Raw genomic sequence first — 15,247 nt, 5'->3', positions numbered from 1 at the left:
GCTGCTTCTGGGACCGGCTGCAGAAGGTCACACAGTCCAACTCTGGCTGCTCCACTTTCTAGCCCTGAGACTTGGACAAGATTCTTAGCCTCACTAATGCTGTTTCCTCACCTCTAAAATAGAGATGATGATAATAACGGTTCCCAAACAATGTTGCAGGATTGGTGAGGCAGGCTTGTAAAGTGCTTACTAAACACTAGGCTTTGCTAATGAATGGCAGCTGCTGCTACTATTGGGCTACTATTATTGCTTTCCTGACTGGGCCCCTTCCACCCTGCCCAGGCTCCTCTGGGGGGCCCAGCTTCCACCCAGCAATAGCCTCCCAGGGGTGGAGGGCTGGGAATGGGGAGGTACTCACTCACAGGCAGCCCTCTTATTACCTGACTCACTGCGCACATACTGGTGACCCAAGTCCTCCTGGACGCTGGCAGAGAGGTTTGGTTGTGATAACCCCTTGTCCTTCCGCAGCCGAGAGAGGCCCCAGCGTAGCCGGCTTCGGCTTTCCCCTGGAGCTGTGAAGCCCAGGCCGATGAGCACTCACCCCCAGCGGGTACCAGCAAGCTCCCACCCCGCTGCAGCCTCAGGCCACACGTGGAAAAGAACGTCTAGCTCCACCCTCAGGGCCTCCAGCACCTGCACGACCTCTCTCTCTGGTGATGTCCCCCGCCCTCTGCTCCTCCCACAGCCTCTCTCCAGCGCACCCCACCCTCCTCCACACTCTGCACCTGCCCCCTGAGCCTCCTCACCTGAGGAGCCGGAGGTGCCGCTGGCCTCGGAGCCCAGAGACTCGGCGGAAGGAGTGGTGGCGCCCGCCTGGGCGGCCAGCTGGTTGTGCGGGATGTCGAGGCGCCGCAGACTCTCGCCTTCGGACGTGGCCCTGCGCAGCCGTCCGAACAGGGGCGTGCTGCGACCCGACCCGCCCCCCGAGTCCTCGCTGCTGCCGCTGCGCTGCAACCGGCTGGACAGCCGCTCCAGCGTGGAGCTGAGCCTCCTGCGCACCGTCAGCACCGGGGAGCCCCGCGCTGAGCTCCCGCCCTCCGAGCTCTCCCCGTCCCCGCCGCGGGCCTCCCAGGCTGGGTGCCGCTGCGCGGGCGGGGTCCGCCGCAACCGCTGGGACAGCGACAGCGAGAGGCGGCGGACAAGGCCGGGCTCCCCGGCTGCCCTGAGGTCCTGCACAGAGCGCGAGCGCTCGGGCCGTCGCACCAGCTCCAGCGGGGTTCCCGCCGGGCTGGGCCGGTACATGCCGTCCTCCTCCGAAGCCCCGCGGAAGGGGCCGCGCTCCTCCGAACGCGAGCGGCTCAGCAGCCGCAGCCCCCGCGACAGGGGCGACTGGCGGCTGCGCTTGAATTTGGCCTCGAACAGGGCCTCAGACTCCAGGTTCTCGATGCTGCTGCTGAGGCTGCTGCCCGGCCTGGCGGGCACCGTGGGGACTCGGGCTTTCTCAGCTAGCACTGGGGGAGCCGCTGCTGAGGGCACGCGCTTCTCGGGGGCTCCCGGAGGCGGTGAGGCCACCCTGGCGAACACAGCTGCGTGGGGCTTGGGCTCTGACGGAGGCGCAGCAGGGCCCTGCTGGGCGCCCTGGGCGTGGCCCGACAGCTGAAGCGACTGCATAATCTGGGCATAGGGTGTGAGGGGCAGCGCTGGGGTTTGCAGGGCCACGGGGGACTGTGCAGGCTTGGAAGCTCGGCCTGGCTCTGGTGTGGGCTTTGGGGCCTTGTCTTGGGCAGGCTGGGGTGCCGGGGGCTGCGGAGCATCATTGGGTGTGGTGGCAGAAGGTTCCGCAGACTTAGGGGAACTGGGTTTGGGGGCGCTGGGCCGCACAGGGCTGGACGGCTGGGCCTCGCTGAGGGCAGACAGGGAGGGAGATTCCTGTAGCTTGCGGGCCCCAAGCCTGGCCACGGGGATCTCAAGGGGCGCCCCAGCGCGTCGGTGCCGGCCCCGGGGCTCCGCCTCACCCTGTGAGAAGCTGCTGCTCTTTTGCAGGCCTCGAGTCTCCGGTGGGGGCTGGTGGTGGGGCGCTGCCTCGCTGGAGGCCGCTCGTGCCATCCGGGGGTCCCGGGCACGGCCCCCCAGGCTCTCCAGCAGGGGGCCCCTGAGGCCGCTGACCTTGCCATCCTCAGGGCCTGCCCGCAGCAGCCGCTGGCGTAGGGCCTGCAGCCTCTGGGCGTACTCGCCCTCACCCAGGCCTCCCCGGGCCAGGCGGGTGGCCCCCGGGCTGGGGCTCCGGCGCTGCGGCAGCTCCACAGACGCTGCCTTGTGCAGGCCCCGGCCCGGCTCCCGCGGCCCGGCCCGGGGCAGGGCGCTCTCGGCAGAGCTGCCCCTGCGGAGCTCTCCCCGCCTGGGGCTGGGCCCAGCTGGGGGCTCCTGGCCTGGGGAGGGGAGGGCCTGAGGGCTGGGAGCCTCCTGATCCTGAGAGGGAACCCTTCCCTGTTCTTGCCAGTCCATGGGGATGGAAGCCCCAGCCTCTGGGGTCCCCAGGGCCTCATCCTCAGTGGGAATGTCAGTGAGAGACACTCGGGAGCCAGAGAACTCGGGCTGCAGCGGGCGGGGCACTGAGGGCAGCTCTTCAAGCTCTTCCTCTTCAGAATCCGAGGAGGATGAGAGCCCCCCACTGGGCGGTGGTCTTCTGGGCATGGTCACCCACACTCGCTCTGGAGGAGCACGCAGCAGCTCGGGGATGGGGCGCAGCACCAGGTGGCATTTGTAGCTGATCTGGGAGCGCTGGAGAGAGGGTACTAGAGTCAGACCTGAGGGACTCCCAGGGCAGGATTGGCCCACCCAGCCCCTCTTCAGCCTGGGGGAAGAAGGCCTAGGTGGGCAGAGTGTACGGACAGGAAAGAAGGAAGTGGGAGGATAGACGAGCAGGAGGTGAGGGCAGACAATAGAAAAAAGGCAGGGTTAGAGAATGAGAAGGTGGAAAGGACAGAAGCAGGGTCCAAACTCACCTGCCACCTCCGCCGGGACAGGAACAGCTTTAGGTGATCTGTGCTCACCTCTGCGCCCTTTGCCTGAGTCTGCAAACCCAGAAAAGAGGGCCTGAGGGAAAGCTCTGTCAGCCTAGACCCTCAAGGTTTGGCAATGGAGACACAAAGTCCACAGAGGGGACAGTGGACCAAGCAGCACTGAGTCTAGGCTCCTGGGGGTCCCCTTCCCTTTGGGTCTGTCAGGACAACTCCCACAGCCAAGGTGCACACCTGTACACAAATCCTCTGAGCCTAAGGGGAGAGGCAGAAAACTGGTGGCTTCCAGGGGGCGGGCACTTCTGAGCCTACACCAGGGCTCGAGGCCCTGTCCTGGTATGCCAGCTGCCCTGGGAGGCCTGGGCCCTGGCTCCCCAGCTCCCATGTGTCTCCAGATAAGGCCAGTAGCACCCCAACATCTGAAGCTTTGGTGGTCCAGACCCAGAGAGATGCTTCCCGCAGCCACCCACCCGGGTGTTCTCTTCTGAGCTCATTTCTGGTCTAAGAGAAGAAGCTTCTTCAAGGATTGAGACCAGAATGACTTCAGCCTTCCATTGACCCAGCACAACCCTCAATGAACAGCTTACTCAGGTGTTCTTTCTGGACTCATTTGCTGAACTCCCCTCCCCCATGCCTGGCACTGTGCTCTGAGGCACCGGAGTTTGAAGATGAACAGGTGAGAACCTGCCCACACAGGGCTCATAACTGAGGGGCTGAGCCAGCCAGGCTACCTGCCAATCCCATTGTGGGACCCGTACAGGACAGAGGTGGGCACATACAAGTGGGGAAGACCAGGGTCTGGTCTCAAATGCCAGTGAGAACCCCAATAAGGACCTCCAAGATGGGGGGATCCAGACCTCTGCCTTGGAGTCCATGATATCCCACCTCCATCACTGATTTGAGCCTCAATTTCCTTATCAACAAAATGGAAGTAATAATACCTTCCTTTGCAGAAGAGCTATTGTGAGGCTTATAGGTCATATATGTATAAAATGCCTAACAATTACTGCACATAGTAGGTACTCAATAAATGGTGCTGTTAGTAACGTTCTCTCTCCTTCCACCTCTTGTACCACCACTTTGCAGGACTAGACTCACTTTGAACCAAGGATGTTCTAGGGTCTCCTCTGCAGTAGGTCTCCTGTAAAGGAACAAGCATTAAGATGGGATTTATGGCCGGGCACAGTGGCTCACGCCTGTAATCCTAGCATTCTGGGAGACCGAGGTGGGTGGATCGCTTGAGGTCAGGAGTTCGAGACCAGCCTGAGCAAGAGCGAGACCCCATGTCTACTAAAAAAAAAATAGAGATTATCTGGACAACTAAAAATATATAGAAAAAAATTAGCTGAGAATGGTGGCGCATGCCTGTAGTCCCAGCTACTCGGGAGGCTGAGGCAGAAGGATCGCTTGAGCCCAGGAGTTTGAGGTTGCTGTGAGCTAAGCTGACGCCATGGCACTCTAGCCCCGGCAACAGAGTGAGACTCTGTCTCAAAAAAAAAAAAAGATGGGATTTATATCATTCAGTGAATCAACAAATGTTTGAGAAAACAGGGCCCTTAAGGAGTGGGGGCTTGCATGTCTAAGGACAGAGGCTTGGTAGGAATAGGTGGGTGGCATGAGGGTGACCCTGCAGGTAGGGGGCTCCCCAGGGCCTGGTACTCACAGCCGGTCCTGCACCAGCACTTTGATGAGGAAGCCCCGGGCCTCCCTGCTCAGGCTCAGGAAGGTGGTCTCCTCAAAGGCCACGTTGTAGTTTCGGATGTTCATCAATGTTGTCCGATCATTTTCCCCAACAAACGGGGAGATTCCCGTCAGACTGCAGGGGTAGAGAGGGCTGTCCTGAGGGGCAGGCAGGGCCTTGGGGGCTGAGGCAGGGATGAAACAGGATGCCAGTGGGGGCACAGGGCTGGGCACAGGGCCAGGGCCAGGTGGAGGCTCCAGGATTGTGGAGATGGCAGAGGCTGGGCGAATCTGGGCAAGAAGTCAAGGCTTGCAGACTCTTGTCTGTCCTGCATGGTCAGGGAGGCAGTACTGCCTTGGGGCCTGATTGTCCATGCTTTACAGCAGTGGTCCCCAACCTTTTTGGCACCAGGGACCGGTGTCATGGAAGACAATTTTTCCGTGGACCAGGGGGCATTAGATTCTCATAAAGAGTGTGCAACCTAAATCCCTCGCTTGCGCAGTTTACAGTAGGGTTCGTGCTCCTATGAGAATCTAATGCTGCCACTGATCTGACAGGAGGTGGAGCTCAGGCAGTGATGCCAGCGATGGAGGGCAGCTGTAAATACAGGTGAAGCTTTGCTCCCTTCCCTGCAGTTCACATCCTGCTGTGCAGCCTGGTTCCTAACAGGCCACATGGACTGGGGTTGGGGACTGTAGCTTTAGAGGACCTGTTCTGTCCCTCCTCCAGTGTGGCCCCTCCATAAGGTGAGGAGTCTGTGCCAAGGGGACATCCCACCTGAGCCTGAGCTCTGCCCCCTTCTAGTCCATGTTCTGGATGCTTAGGACCAAGTATTTCCGAGCCTAAATGGCATTGAGCCTACACTGGCCTCTCTCCATCCTGTGGGCCCACCTGTTACGGAGGGGCATGGTGGACATGCAGACCAGGGTGTCCACCTTCATTCACATGAGGCCCCTTGCAGAACAGGAGGGAGCGGGGGTGTGGAAGAGAAGGGGGTGGGCTGCAGCCCTGCAAATGCTAGAGGTAGGCCTGCCAGGAGACAGGTAGGAGACTGCAGGGGTCCTTACCAGAGGAAGGCAACGACGCCCACGGGCCTGCAGGGAAAAGAGAGTAGATGGGTAAGATGACAGCCCATCTTGCTCCAGAAGGCAGCAGTCCTCTGCTACCGTTAAGCTGAGTGAGACATGTCCTCCCTGGGAATACTGCCATGGACAAACGGGCATAGGAGTGCCTCCTTCAGGGAGAACCCTGAACCCAGAGTTCCAGACATGCCTGGAGAAGTCAAGGGTCACAACAGGGCTGGCCCAGGAAGCCCAGAAAAGTCCAGGGACCAAGGGGACCAGGCCTGTCTTATGGGAAGGTACAGTTGCTGCTGAGGGAAAGGCCTAGGCCCCCAGGGAGCCATGGGCCAAGGACTGACAGGGCTGAGGCCCTGAGGGATGGGGTCAGCCCTGACTGATGAGGGGTAGGGAGTAACACGGGCAGGAGACCCTGAAAGCAGTGCCACCAGCTGCCCATCAGAGGAGGAATCCAGGCTTCATAAAGCTCCTCTCTGCCAGTGAGCCAGGGCCCAGCATGGCACTGAGGAGAGCTTCCCTGGCACCCCAGCAGCCCAGCACGCCATGTTACCAGATGTCAGTGACTCCCGACACGGGGCTCTGGTTGACAATCTCAGGTGCCACAAACTCAGGTGTGCCATACTGGCAGTACTGAGGCTCTCCTGGAGTCAGCTCCTGGGCATTCCCAAAGTCGCAGATCCGCACCTGCTCGTCACCCCTTGCACCATCCCATACCAGCAGGTTCTCGGGCTGAAAGACACAAGGCAAAGTGTGGGATGAATGAAGACAGGACACCCCGTTTTCTGGCTTCCTGCTCTCCACCCCCCACCTCACCTTGACATCGAGGTGCAGCACATGGCTCTGGTGCAGGTAGCGTATTCCCTCTAGTACCTGCCGCATGTAGACCCGGATCTGTGGAAACAGGGGGCCCAGAGTCCGTGGGGTAGAGTGGGGTACTATGTTTGATCACCTCCAGGGTTATGGCAAGAGGTCAGGCCATGCCTGGGGAGTAGCTTTCAGATGGCTTGTGATGGGGGTTGAAACACAGGTTGCCAAGATCCAAGGTTACTATGCGTACAGGTTGGGCACAGCACGAGCATAGCAAGGAGTCATTTACATTGTAATACATAGAATTGGGCAGTGCACAACCTGCATAGCTCTACGTGGCAGGACTGCAGTGAGATCAATAGACTCTAAGAGGGGGCCCTTCTGGGAGAAATGCTTGGGGACGTTTATGTGAGGAAGACTGGGAAACAACAGTTAGGGGCTGGGTGGGTTTGCTGAGATTTAGAGGGGACATTGCAAGTCCCAGTGCAGGTGTCACAGGCAGGGGGCCCATCTGTCGGTTCTCAGAGCCCCCTGCCACCCACTGCCCTCACCTCGGACTCACACACGGTGGGTTTCCTGGCCATTCGCTCCAGCAGCTCCTCTGTGCAGCTACACCCCAGGTCAAGGAGAACAGTGCCCGGCACCGACGGCCTGGCCCACCCCCAGAGCCCAGGGCAGGTCCCAGCTCAGCACGGGCTTCCCCTTCCTCTCAGAGCACATCGGATACCAGTCAGAGACTGTCTTCACCCTTCCTTTGTCATCTGGGTCTGCAGATGATGGGACAGCCTTGCTCGAATGCACGGTCCCTGTGGGATCTCAGGCAACGTACTTAACCTCTCTGAGCCTAGGTTTTCCCAGGAGTAAAAGGGGGGGTCACATTTCCTCTCCTTTCTACCTTAAGAAGTATTTCTAGGGATCAAATTATAGCAGAATTTTTTGTCGACTATGGATGGAACTTCTTGAGAATGACCCAGAAGGTACATGACACGGAATAATTTGTCATTTTGCTGAGGTTTGGATTCAAACAGGGCAGACTGGGAGGCTGATGTGCCCTGCTCCCGGGAGTGACGAGCCGACTGCCCAGGGAGGCATCCTTTCCTCAGTGTGTCTTTGTTGAACCCTAGCTTCATGAAAAGGTAAAATCTGTCATTTACGAAACCAGCCTCCCATACAAAGGCAAGTATTGACGCTCATCTGAAATGCGGTCAATCCAAATGTGCAGATATACTGTACTGCATTTTGTGATAAAAAAGCCTATGCCATTTGTCAGCTCTGTGACCTCGGGCAAATTATTTAACCTCTCAGTGCCTGTTTCATCATCTGTAAGACGGGGATAATAAAATCCCATGAGGTAGGTATATATGAGGATTAAATAGGTTAATATTTGTAAAACTCTTAGAACACTGCCAGGCACAAATTATGTAAGTTTAAGCTAAAAAGTGGGCTAAAAAACAGTTTTCACAGACATCTCCAGACTTATCCCTCCCAATTGTCAATGGGCTCACTTTGGTAACAGTAAAACATGTTGCAAATTGGCTGTCACAAGAACCAGTCATTTAGGCATGGGTTCCCCCTTCCCCCCCAGCCTGTCCCAGGATACAGCTCGGTGACAATGACCAGTCCCCGGCGCCTCTCGAAGGCCTCATGGAAGTAGAGGACACAGTCGTGCTGGAGCCGGGCCAGCAGCCGGGCCTCCCGCCATGCTGATGCCTTTGGCTTGGCCTGGCTGGGGATGAACTTGGCCGCAAACTCCAGGCTGGAGCTCCGCTCCACCACGCGCCGCAGGTAGGAGAAGGCACCCCTGGGTCACACAGGGAGGGAGAGAGGGCTCGCCATCACTGCAGCCCTCTACCCCTTCTTAGCTCTCAGACCCAGCAGCCTCTCTTGAACCCCAACACTGGCTCCCCTCCTATCCCCACACCTGCCAATCTCCTGGTGGATGTCATAGAAGTCGCTGAGTCTCCTTCCTCGATGCTCCTCGTCCTCCCTGACCCCCTCGACTTCCATAGCTGTCTGAGCTGGGGCAGAGATGTCCTGGTGTTAGGTGGGGAGGGCAAGAAAGGGAGCAGGGCAGAGACTGGGACAGGCGGGCAGATGCCAGAGACAGAAGAGGGGCAAGAATGTTGGGGCCTGAGGCAGGGGCCCTGGGCTGGAGGGTGCAGTGGTTGGAAGTCCAGGGCCAGGTGCTTCCTGGGCAGGGTGGGGCTCACATCGGGTTTCTGGGGGTGGGCACTCTGCCCTTCTCTCCTTGAACTGCAGCCCACCTGAAAGCACAGCCAGCTCTGCTTTGCAGGAGACCTCGCCGGCCAGGTTCCGGGCTATGCAGGTGTAGACGCCTCCATCCTGGGCCCCTGTGCTCAGCACCACCAGGGAGCACTCATTCTCCTCGTACACGAAGCTCACGTGGCTGCTCTCGGCCAGCAGCACCTCGTCCTGCAGAGTCGGCTGTCACCTCCAGCCCAGGCCTGGCCTCACCTCCACCTGTGACCCAGCTTCACCTCCATGCCAGAAACCCAGTTTCACCTCTACCTCAGGGCAGCAGCTTCTGCACTGACAGCCCTGTACCCCCAGCCAGTCAGGACCCTGGGTCCCACTTTATCCTCCTAACCATGCCTCTGCCCAGGCTCCCCGTCTAAGGCCTCCCAGGACCCCTCCCCCAGGCTCCTGGCCAGCCCCAGGCTCATACCTTGTACCACATGATGTCTGGCAGTGGTTTCCCCTCAACCACCACAGCAAAGCGAGCGGTTTCCCCGGCTCCCACCTCCACATCCTCCATGATGGACTCAAACCGAGGGGCCTCTGAAAGGAAACACACAGGGACAGGAGTGGGGACGGGACGGAGCAGGATGTTGGCGTCCCTCTCCAAGTCCCCATCAGCAACTGGCACGGTCAGAACGCCAGATCCCCCACCTCCCAGCACCCCCCACTGTGGCACACCAGAGTTCCTTGCCTGGACCCACGTGATGTTCTCTACCTCTCAGGGAACCTGGCACGACGTGCAGGCTGGCTTTGCTTGACCTTCAGTGTTCACGTGCCAGCTTTGAAATTAGGAGATTTTCACACACAAAGGAAATCTGGATTTCTTGCCTCTCTTAGCAAATCAAGACTGGCCATCCTGAGCCGCTCCCCTCACTGCAGGAATCCGCTGACGAGGAGCGGCTCAATGCTGCCCCCTGTGGGTAGCTGCCCTTGTTCACAGAGCCACCCCGCCGCTTCTCTGACTTCGCCTACGCCTGCCACCCTGGATTAAACTCATGGATAGCACTGCCTCTAATTTGCAGTTTTTCTCTCTTTTATTTAAATGTTTAGGGTGCCTTCTGCCACTGTGGGGATGACAAGATGAACGAAAAAGTAACCCCAAATATTAACCAAACAATCTAGAAACTGACTCTCAGCTTAGTTCTTCCACATGTGGCTGTGATTTCATTCTCCACACATATTACATGATCATATGATTTCCTGGAAAAGTGGCTTCTAATTCTCACGATGGAATTTAATACACATGGTAGTGTGCTTTGCCAAGGAGCCTGTGACTTCCAGGTAACTCGCTTCCCGAACATGTTTGAGGATCTCCGCTTTAAGGGGAGTGGCAGCGATCCAGGCATGCAGAGAAAAGCAGGGTTGCTGGGTATAGATGGGCACCCTTCACAGGCACACAGACCACAGGGGAGGCCGTCCTGGGAGTGGGGAAGACACTGCAGTGGGGCTGATGCGGAGGAAGGGGAGACACCACTCCACCTGCCCTGCCTGGGTGGTGGTGGGGCGGGGCTTCATGGAGTGGGGGTGTTCAATGCAAGCCTGGCCCCTTTCAGCCCTGGCTGGCTGGGACGCAGTCTCCATCAGTCACTGCCCAGCCAGGCCGGGCTGCAGGGTTCTCAGGCCAGGGCCTCTGGACCCCAGGGCTCCTGCTATATCTGGGAAGATGGATAAGGTGGTGCAGATGGTACTGTCTAGGAGCAAAGTGGTGACTCAGGAGGGTGTGGGGCGGGGGCTGGGCAGGGAGGAAGGGAGCCCACCCATCTACCACCCTCACAGCCGGACTGGCCGTCTCCTCCTCACACACCCTGCTGCCACTGCTCTTCCACTTCAAAGACACCTCCCCTCCCCTCTAGGAATCTGGTCCCCACTCAGCAGGGAGGTAGCAGGGCCAGTCTATGAAGGTCAAAGCACAGGAAGGTTTCAAGTCAGTTTCAATGATTTTTTTAAAAGCAACAGAAAACGTCCATTTACCCATGATAAGATTGCCTATGCTAACTAAAATGTCATTTTCTTTGCTTTTGGTTGGAATTATGTCTACTCAGCAGGTAACACTCTTCAGCCCACATTGATCAGAAATTCTGAGTGGCAGTTACGTATGTTTAGAGTTAATTAACAGACTGGAAAACAAAACAGTTACTACCTAATGTGAGCTATGGTTTGAGAGACTGTATCTTTAAAGGAGAAATTATAAAAAGGGTCCTTGTTGCAAAGGTTGGGAGATTCCGCAAACAGGCTCATGCAGAAGGTCATCCTCAGAGCTGGGAGTGTGGTGTAAGATGCGCTCCTGAGCTTTTTCTTTTTTTAAACAACCTGGTCTTCCTATGCTTGTTGTATTTCAGATGCTACTTCCTGTTGGGTTTAACGCAGGAGCTAGGAGCACTCACTGGCTTTGGAGTCAGGCAGCCAGACTTGAATCCAAATCCTGTACTTATTAGGTTGTGTGAACTTGGGCCAGTTACTTAGCACATTCTTTGAGCCTCAGTTTCCTCATCTGTAAAATGGGGGTAATAAACCAACCCCATCTCATAAGGTTGATGTAAATATTAACTGAGGTTATACACGTAAGGTGCTTATTACTGAGCCTGGCACATACTAGGTGCTCAATAAATATCTTATTGGTACCCTTATTGTTGTTATTACTAGTACTGGTATTATCAAAGCCATTAGAGGGACAGGCTTGAGAGGGAAGACATGGGATTGGATCCCCAGCAGTGGCAGGTGGGTCATGTACATAGGGGTGTGAGGAGAAAGCTGTGGGCCTCAAAGGGAGGACAAAAAGGCCAGCTGTCACCCACCTGCCAGCTCCAGTGTGACTTTGGGCCTCAAAGGGAGGACAAAAAGGCCAGCTGTCACCCACCTGCCAGCTCCAGTGTGACTGAGCAGGTCTGTGTGCCATGGCGGTTTCGGGCAGTACAGGTGAGGGCCCCCATGTCCCGGCGGCTCACCCGGCAGATTCGAAGGCAGTACTGGTTGTCATCTGGCTGGCTCAGCTCATATACACCTGCCCGTGCCTCTAGGAGGGCCCCTCGGCAGCTAAGGGACACACCATAGGGAGGTCACCCAGGATCTTGTCCCAGAAAGATCTGGCCAGACTGGGCCAGAACCGGACTGCCACATGTGGGGATTGAGCAGGGGCCCACCTCCTCCAGACGACTTGGGCCTCCACATGGTTGAAGGTGACAGTGACACTGGCAGGCTGTCCCTCTACCACATACACGACGTCCGGTTTGTCCAGCACAGCAGGGGCCTCCTCCAGAGGCGGGCCTGAGAGGAGGAGCGCGCAGGCTCTGTGCCGGGCTTGCCACCAGGTCCTTAGCACCCGCCCCCGGTTTAACATCCCTAATAGCCACTCGAGCTCCATTTTTACAGGTGAGGAGCTGAGGCTCAGAGAGGTTTAGCAACCTGTCCAGGAAACACAGGCCAGGAAGCAGCAAAGTTGGGGTTAGACCCCAGCACGTCTGACCCCAAAGCCTCAGCTTTGCCCACGGTGCCCTGCTGCTCCCAGGAGAGAGAAGGAAGCACATTGGTGGGTCGGGGCCCGCCCAGCCAGGCTGCTCCCGCCAGTCATGGTGACCAGGCCAGCCCTGGAGCCCCCACCACAGGCCCCTGTTCCCCGGCCCAGCAGCTCCCACCCCACCCCACAGGAGCACCCCACTCACCGCGCTCCAGCAGCTGCACGGGCTCAGAGGGAGGCGAGGGCTTGCTGCTGCTCTTGACGGTGGTGGTGAGGACCCGGAACATGTGCTGGAGCCCCTTCCGCAGCCCTGTGGCCACCCAGCCAGGCTCCCGCAGGCCTGTGGCCAGCACTGTCCACTGGTCCGAGCCCAGCACCTGGTGCTGCACCGTGTACGTGAGGGAGTCCGGGTCTGGCAGGGGAGGAGCTGCTAGAGCCTGACGTTGCCTGGGCGGCACCCACCCTCCCCATCCAGCTGGCTCAGGACCCTGAAGCTCATCATTAGTCTGCTCTGAGGACGTGCCTCAGTTTCTCCTGCTGCTTCCTGCCTGACCCACTCCCCATTTGATCTTGCCCAACCACTACCCTGGCCAGGCTTAGAGCCAGCAAGGCATCAGTTTCAGGTAGGGAGGGCTGGACTTGCACTCCAATTCCTTGCTACCTGAGGTAGGGAAACTGAGGCACAGAGTGGGATGAGACAAGGGGAGGGGAGGGAATCCCAGGATCACAATCCAGGCACTTAGTCCCTCTGAGAAAGGGAGGGGAACGTGGTGGTGCCCCACACCTCTCCTGACCCAGAGCGAGGACCTCATCCACCCTGGAGAGAAGATGGGCAAAGCCACTCCTGCCCTGCCTGTATGCTCCGGGGGCCTGGCTCCCTTGGTGCCCTGCCCGAGCCTGCCCTGTCCGCATCCCACCCCCACCCACAGTCCTGTGTGGCCCTGACCCACCGATGGCCATGTCCAGACTTCTGGGGGGGTTCCATGCGAGCGTGACCGTCCTCCCAGTCACAGCTACCACCTGAGGGACGCCGTCTGGGGGGCCTGGAACCACATCTGAAAGCCGTAGGTTGGATGGGTCCTTTAGGGCCTGACAGCTCTGCAGGATCACCAAGCCTCAGGGCGGCAGGTTAGGGGCCAGGGGCTCAGCCACAGGGGCAGGGGAGCGAGGGGAAGGGAGCTGGTGTGAACGCCCCCTCTCCCCCAGCCCCCAGGTCACGCCAGAGGCCAGGCTGTGGGTACAGCTGACCAGGAAGGTGGCTGTCTCACCTGTGACGTACAGGTGGGCATAGCAGGCAGCTTTGCCAAGCTTGTTGGCGATGACACTCTTGTAGACACCGGCGTGCTGAGGCCCCACAGCAGGGAACACCAAGCGATGTACATCCCTGTCTGGTGGGGGAGGGACAGTGACACTGGGCCTGAGCTAGGAGGATACTCTGAGGGGTGGGCCCATACCACCTGGGCCCGGCCTCTCACCCGCACCCACTGCAGGGAGGAGACAAGGGCAGGCAGCAGCAAATGTGTCCACTATGTAGCAAACTCTGGGTCCAGTCTGGGGCTTCCAAGTTGGCAACTGCAGCCCTGACCCCTAGGACCTGTCCCTCCAGCTGTCAGGCCCAGCAACTTATCATCTCCTCCCACACTGGGCTGCCCTCTGGGGGCGCCACCCCTGTTGACTGACCCCTCATCTCTACCCTTCTGCAGGGTCACGATCTCCATGTCAAAGCTCCCACAAGGCTTTGTTCCTAAGGCCTGCCCCCTATCCCCTCCTCTCACCCCCACATTGCTGCCACACGTCTCCAGCAGAGCCCCAGGAAAGCCCTCCACGAGCGTCTCCAGCAGAGCCCCAGGAAAGCCCTCCACGAGCACAGCCAAAGCCCTCAGCCCAACCCTTCCAGCCAGTCTCCTGCTCTCCTGCACGTCTTGACTCTGACAAACCATCAGGGCCCTGAACAAGGCGTGTGAGTTCCAGCTCCAGGCCTCTGCTCACAAGACTCCTCCCTTTTGGAACGTTCTCCTCTTACCTAAGGCTTCCGTCTCCTTCAAGATGTAGTTTGTGAGTGCAGCCCTGTGAATGCCCCCCTGCCAGGCCCTGGCCCCCTCTGACTCTAACCCTCCCTGCTGCACATCACTGGGCACCAGCCCTCACTGCTTTGTCGGTGCATTTCTTCCTCTTTACTTGCATGAGCCATAGCTCCTGACCCAGCCTGCAAGCTCCTTAAAGAGAGGGCTGACTTTGTCAGATCTGCTTGTCCCACCAGACCCAGGAGCTCGTATGCAGTAAGCCAAATACATTATAAATGATAAGAGTTGCCTGTGCCCAGCCTGTGCCAGATACTTGACACGGTTCCCCACACACAATCCTTTCAACAATCCGACAAAATGATCCCCATTTTACCAATGAGGTCAGAGACTTTAATGGACTTGCCCAAGGTCACACAGCTAATAAATGATGAAGCCATGGCTTGAACTTGGTTCCATCTGATTCCAAAGCTCTTTCTTTTACCCTGCTCCCTGAATGATAAGGAGGCTGTCTCTGGCGAGGACACAGAGAGGAGGACCGCACTGTCCTCCTTCACATCAAGGCTGTCGCAAAACACCCCTCCCTTCTCTTAGTGGTATCTCCGCATAGAACAGTCAGCCGTTCATTTATCTCTGCTGACACTATTTATAAGGGAAGAGAAGCCAAGGGCTGCCAGTGACCCCAGATACAGTCAGGAGCAGAGACGCCAGCTCAGATGCTGAGACAGAAACCCACCCAGGGCCTCAGCGCAGATCGGGAGACAGGGATGCCTGTGGCTGAGCAAAGACAGCCGAGAGGGGGCAGGAGGTTGAGGGCAAGGGTCAGAGCCATGGCAGTGGGCGGGGTAGGGAAAATGGGACAAGGGAGACAGGGGCATCTCCTGGTTAGGAGATGCGCATCAGGCCTGGTGCGTTGGCTCACGCCTGTAATCCTAGCACTCTGGGAGGCCAAGGCGGGAGCATTACTTGAGCTCAGGAGTTGGAGA

At 58.2% G+C, this 15,247-nt stretch overlaps 1 protein-coding gene across 1 annotated transcript in view; it reads right to left on the bottom strand.

Annotated features, from left to right (window-relative positions):
• Positions 1-15,247, bottom strand: part of SPEG (SPEG complex locus) — a 55,497-nt gene that overhangs the window by 7,412 nt on the left and 32,838 nt on the right. Inside the window, exons 14-31 of the mRNA XM_012642544.1 lie at positions 13,509-13,628; positions 13,191-13,295; positions 12,446-12,652; positions 11,927-12,050; positions 11,644-11,819; positions 9,214-9,326; positions 8,792-8,960; positions 8,449-8,545; positions 8,128-8,328; positions 7,079-7,136; positions 6,534-6,611; positions 6,271-6,449; positions 5,709-5,735; positions 4,624-4,776; positions 4,059-4,101; positions 2,946-3,014; positions 747-2,721; positions 381-512 (exon numbers count right to left, since the gene is read on the bottom strand). Coding sequence (XP_012497998.1) covers positions 381-512; positions 747-2,721; positions 2,946-3,014; positions 4,059-4,101; positions 4,624-4,776; positions 5,709-5,735; positions 6,271-6,449; positions 6,534-6,611; positions 7,079-7,136; positions 8,128-8,328; positions 8,449-8,545; positions 8,792-8,960; positions 9,214-9,326; positions 11,644-11,819; positions 11,927-12,050; positions 12,446-12,652; positions 13,191-13,295; positions 13,509-13,628 — 4,026 coding nt within the window. The remainder of the gene's footprint in view (positions 1-380; positions 513-746; positions 2,722-2,945; positions 3,015-4,058; positions 4,102-4,623; positions 4,777-5,708; positions 5,736-6,270; positions 6,450-6,533; positions 6,612-7,078; positions 7,137-8,127; positions 8,329-8,448; positions 8,546-8,791; positions 8,961-9,213; positions 9,327-11,643; positions 11,820-11,926; positions 12,051-12,445; positions 12,653-13,190; positions 13,296-13,508; positions 13,629-15,247) is intronic.

This window comes from Propithecus coquereli, unplaced genomic scaffold (assembly GCF_000956105.1).
Source record: "Propithecus coquereli isolate 6110/MARCELLA unplaced genomic scaffold, Pcoq_1.0 Scaffold18, whole genome shotgun sequence".
NCBI lineage: Eukaryota > Metazoa > Chordata > Mammalia > Primates > Indriidae > Propithecus > Propithecus coquereli.
Note: the sequence above shows the minus strand (reverse complement) of the source record. Positions and strands in the feature narration are given on the sequence as shown.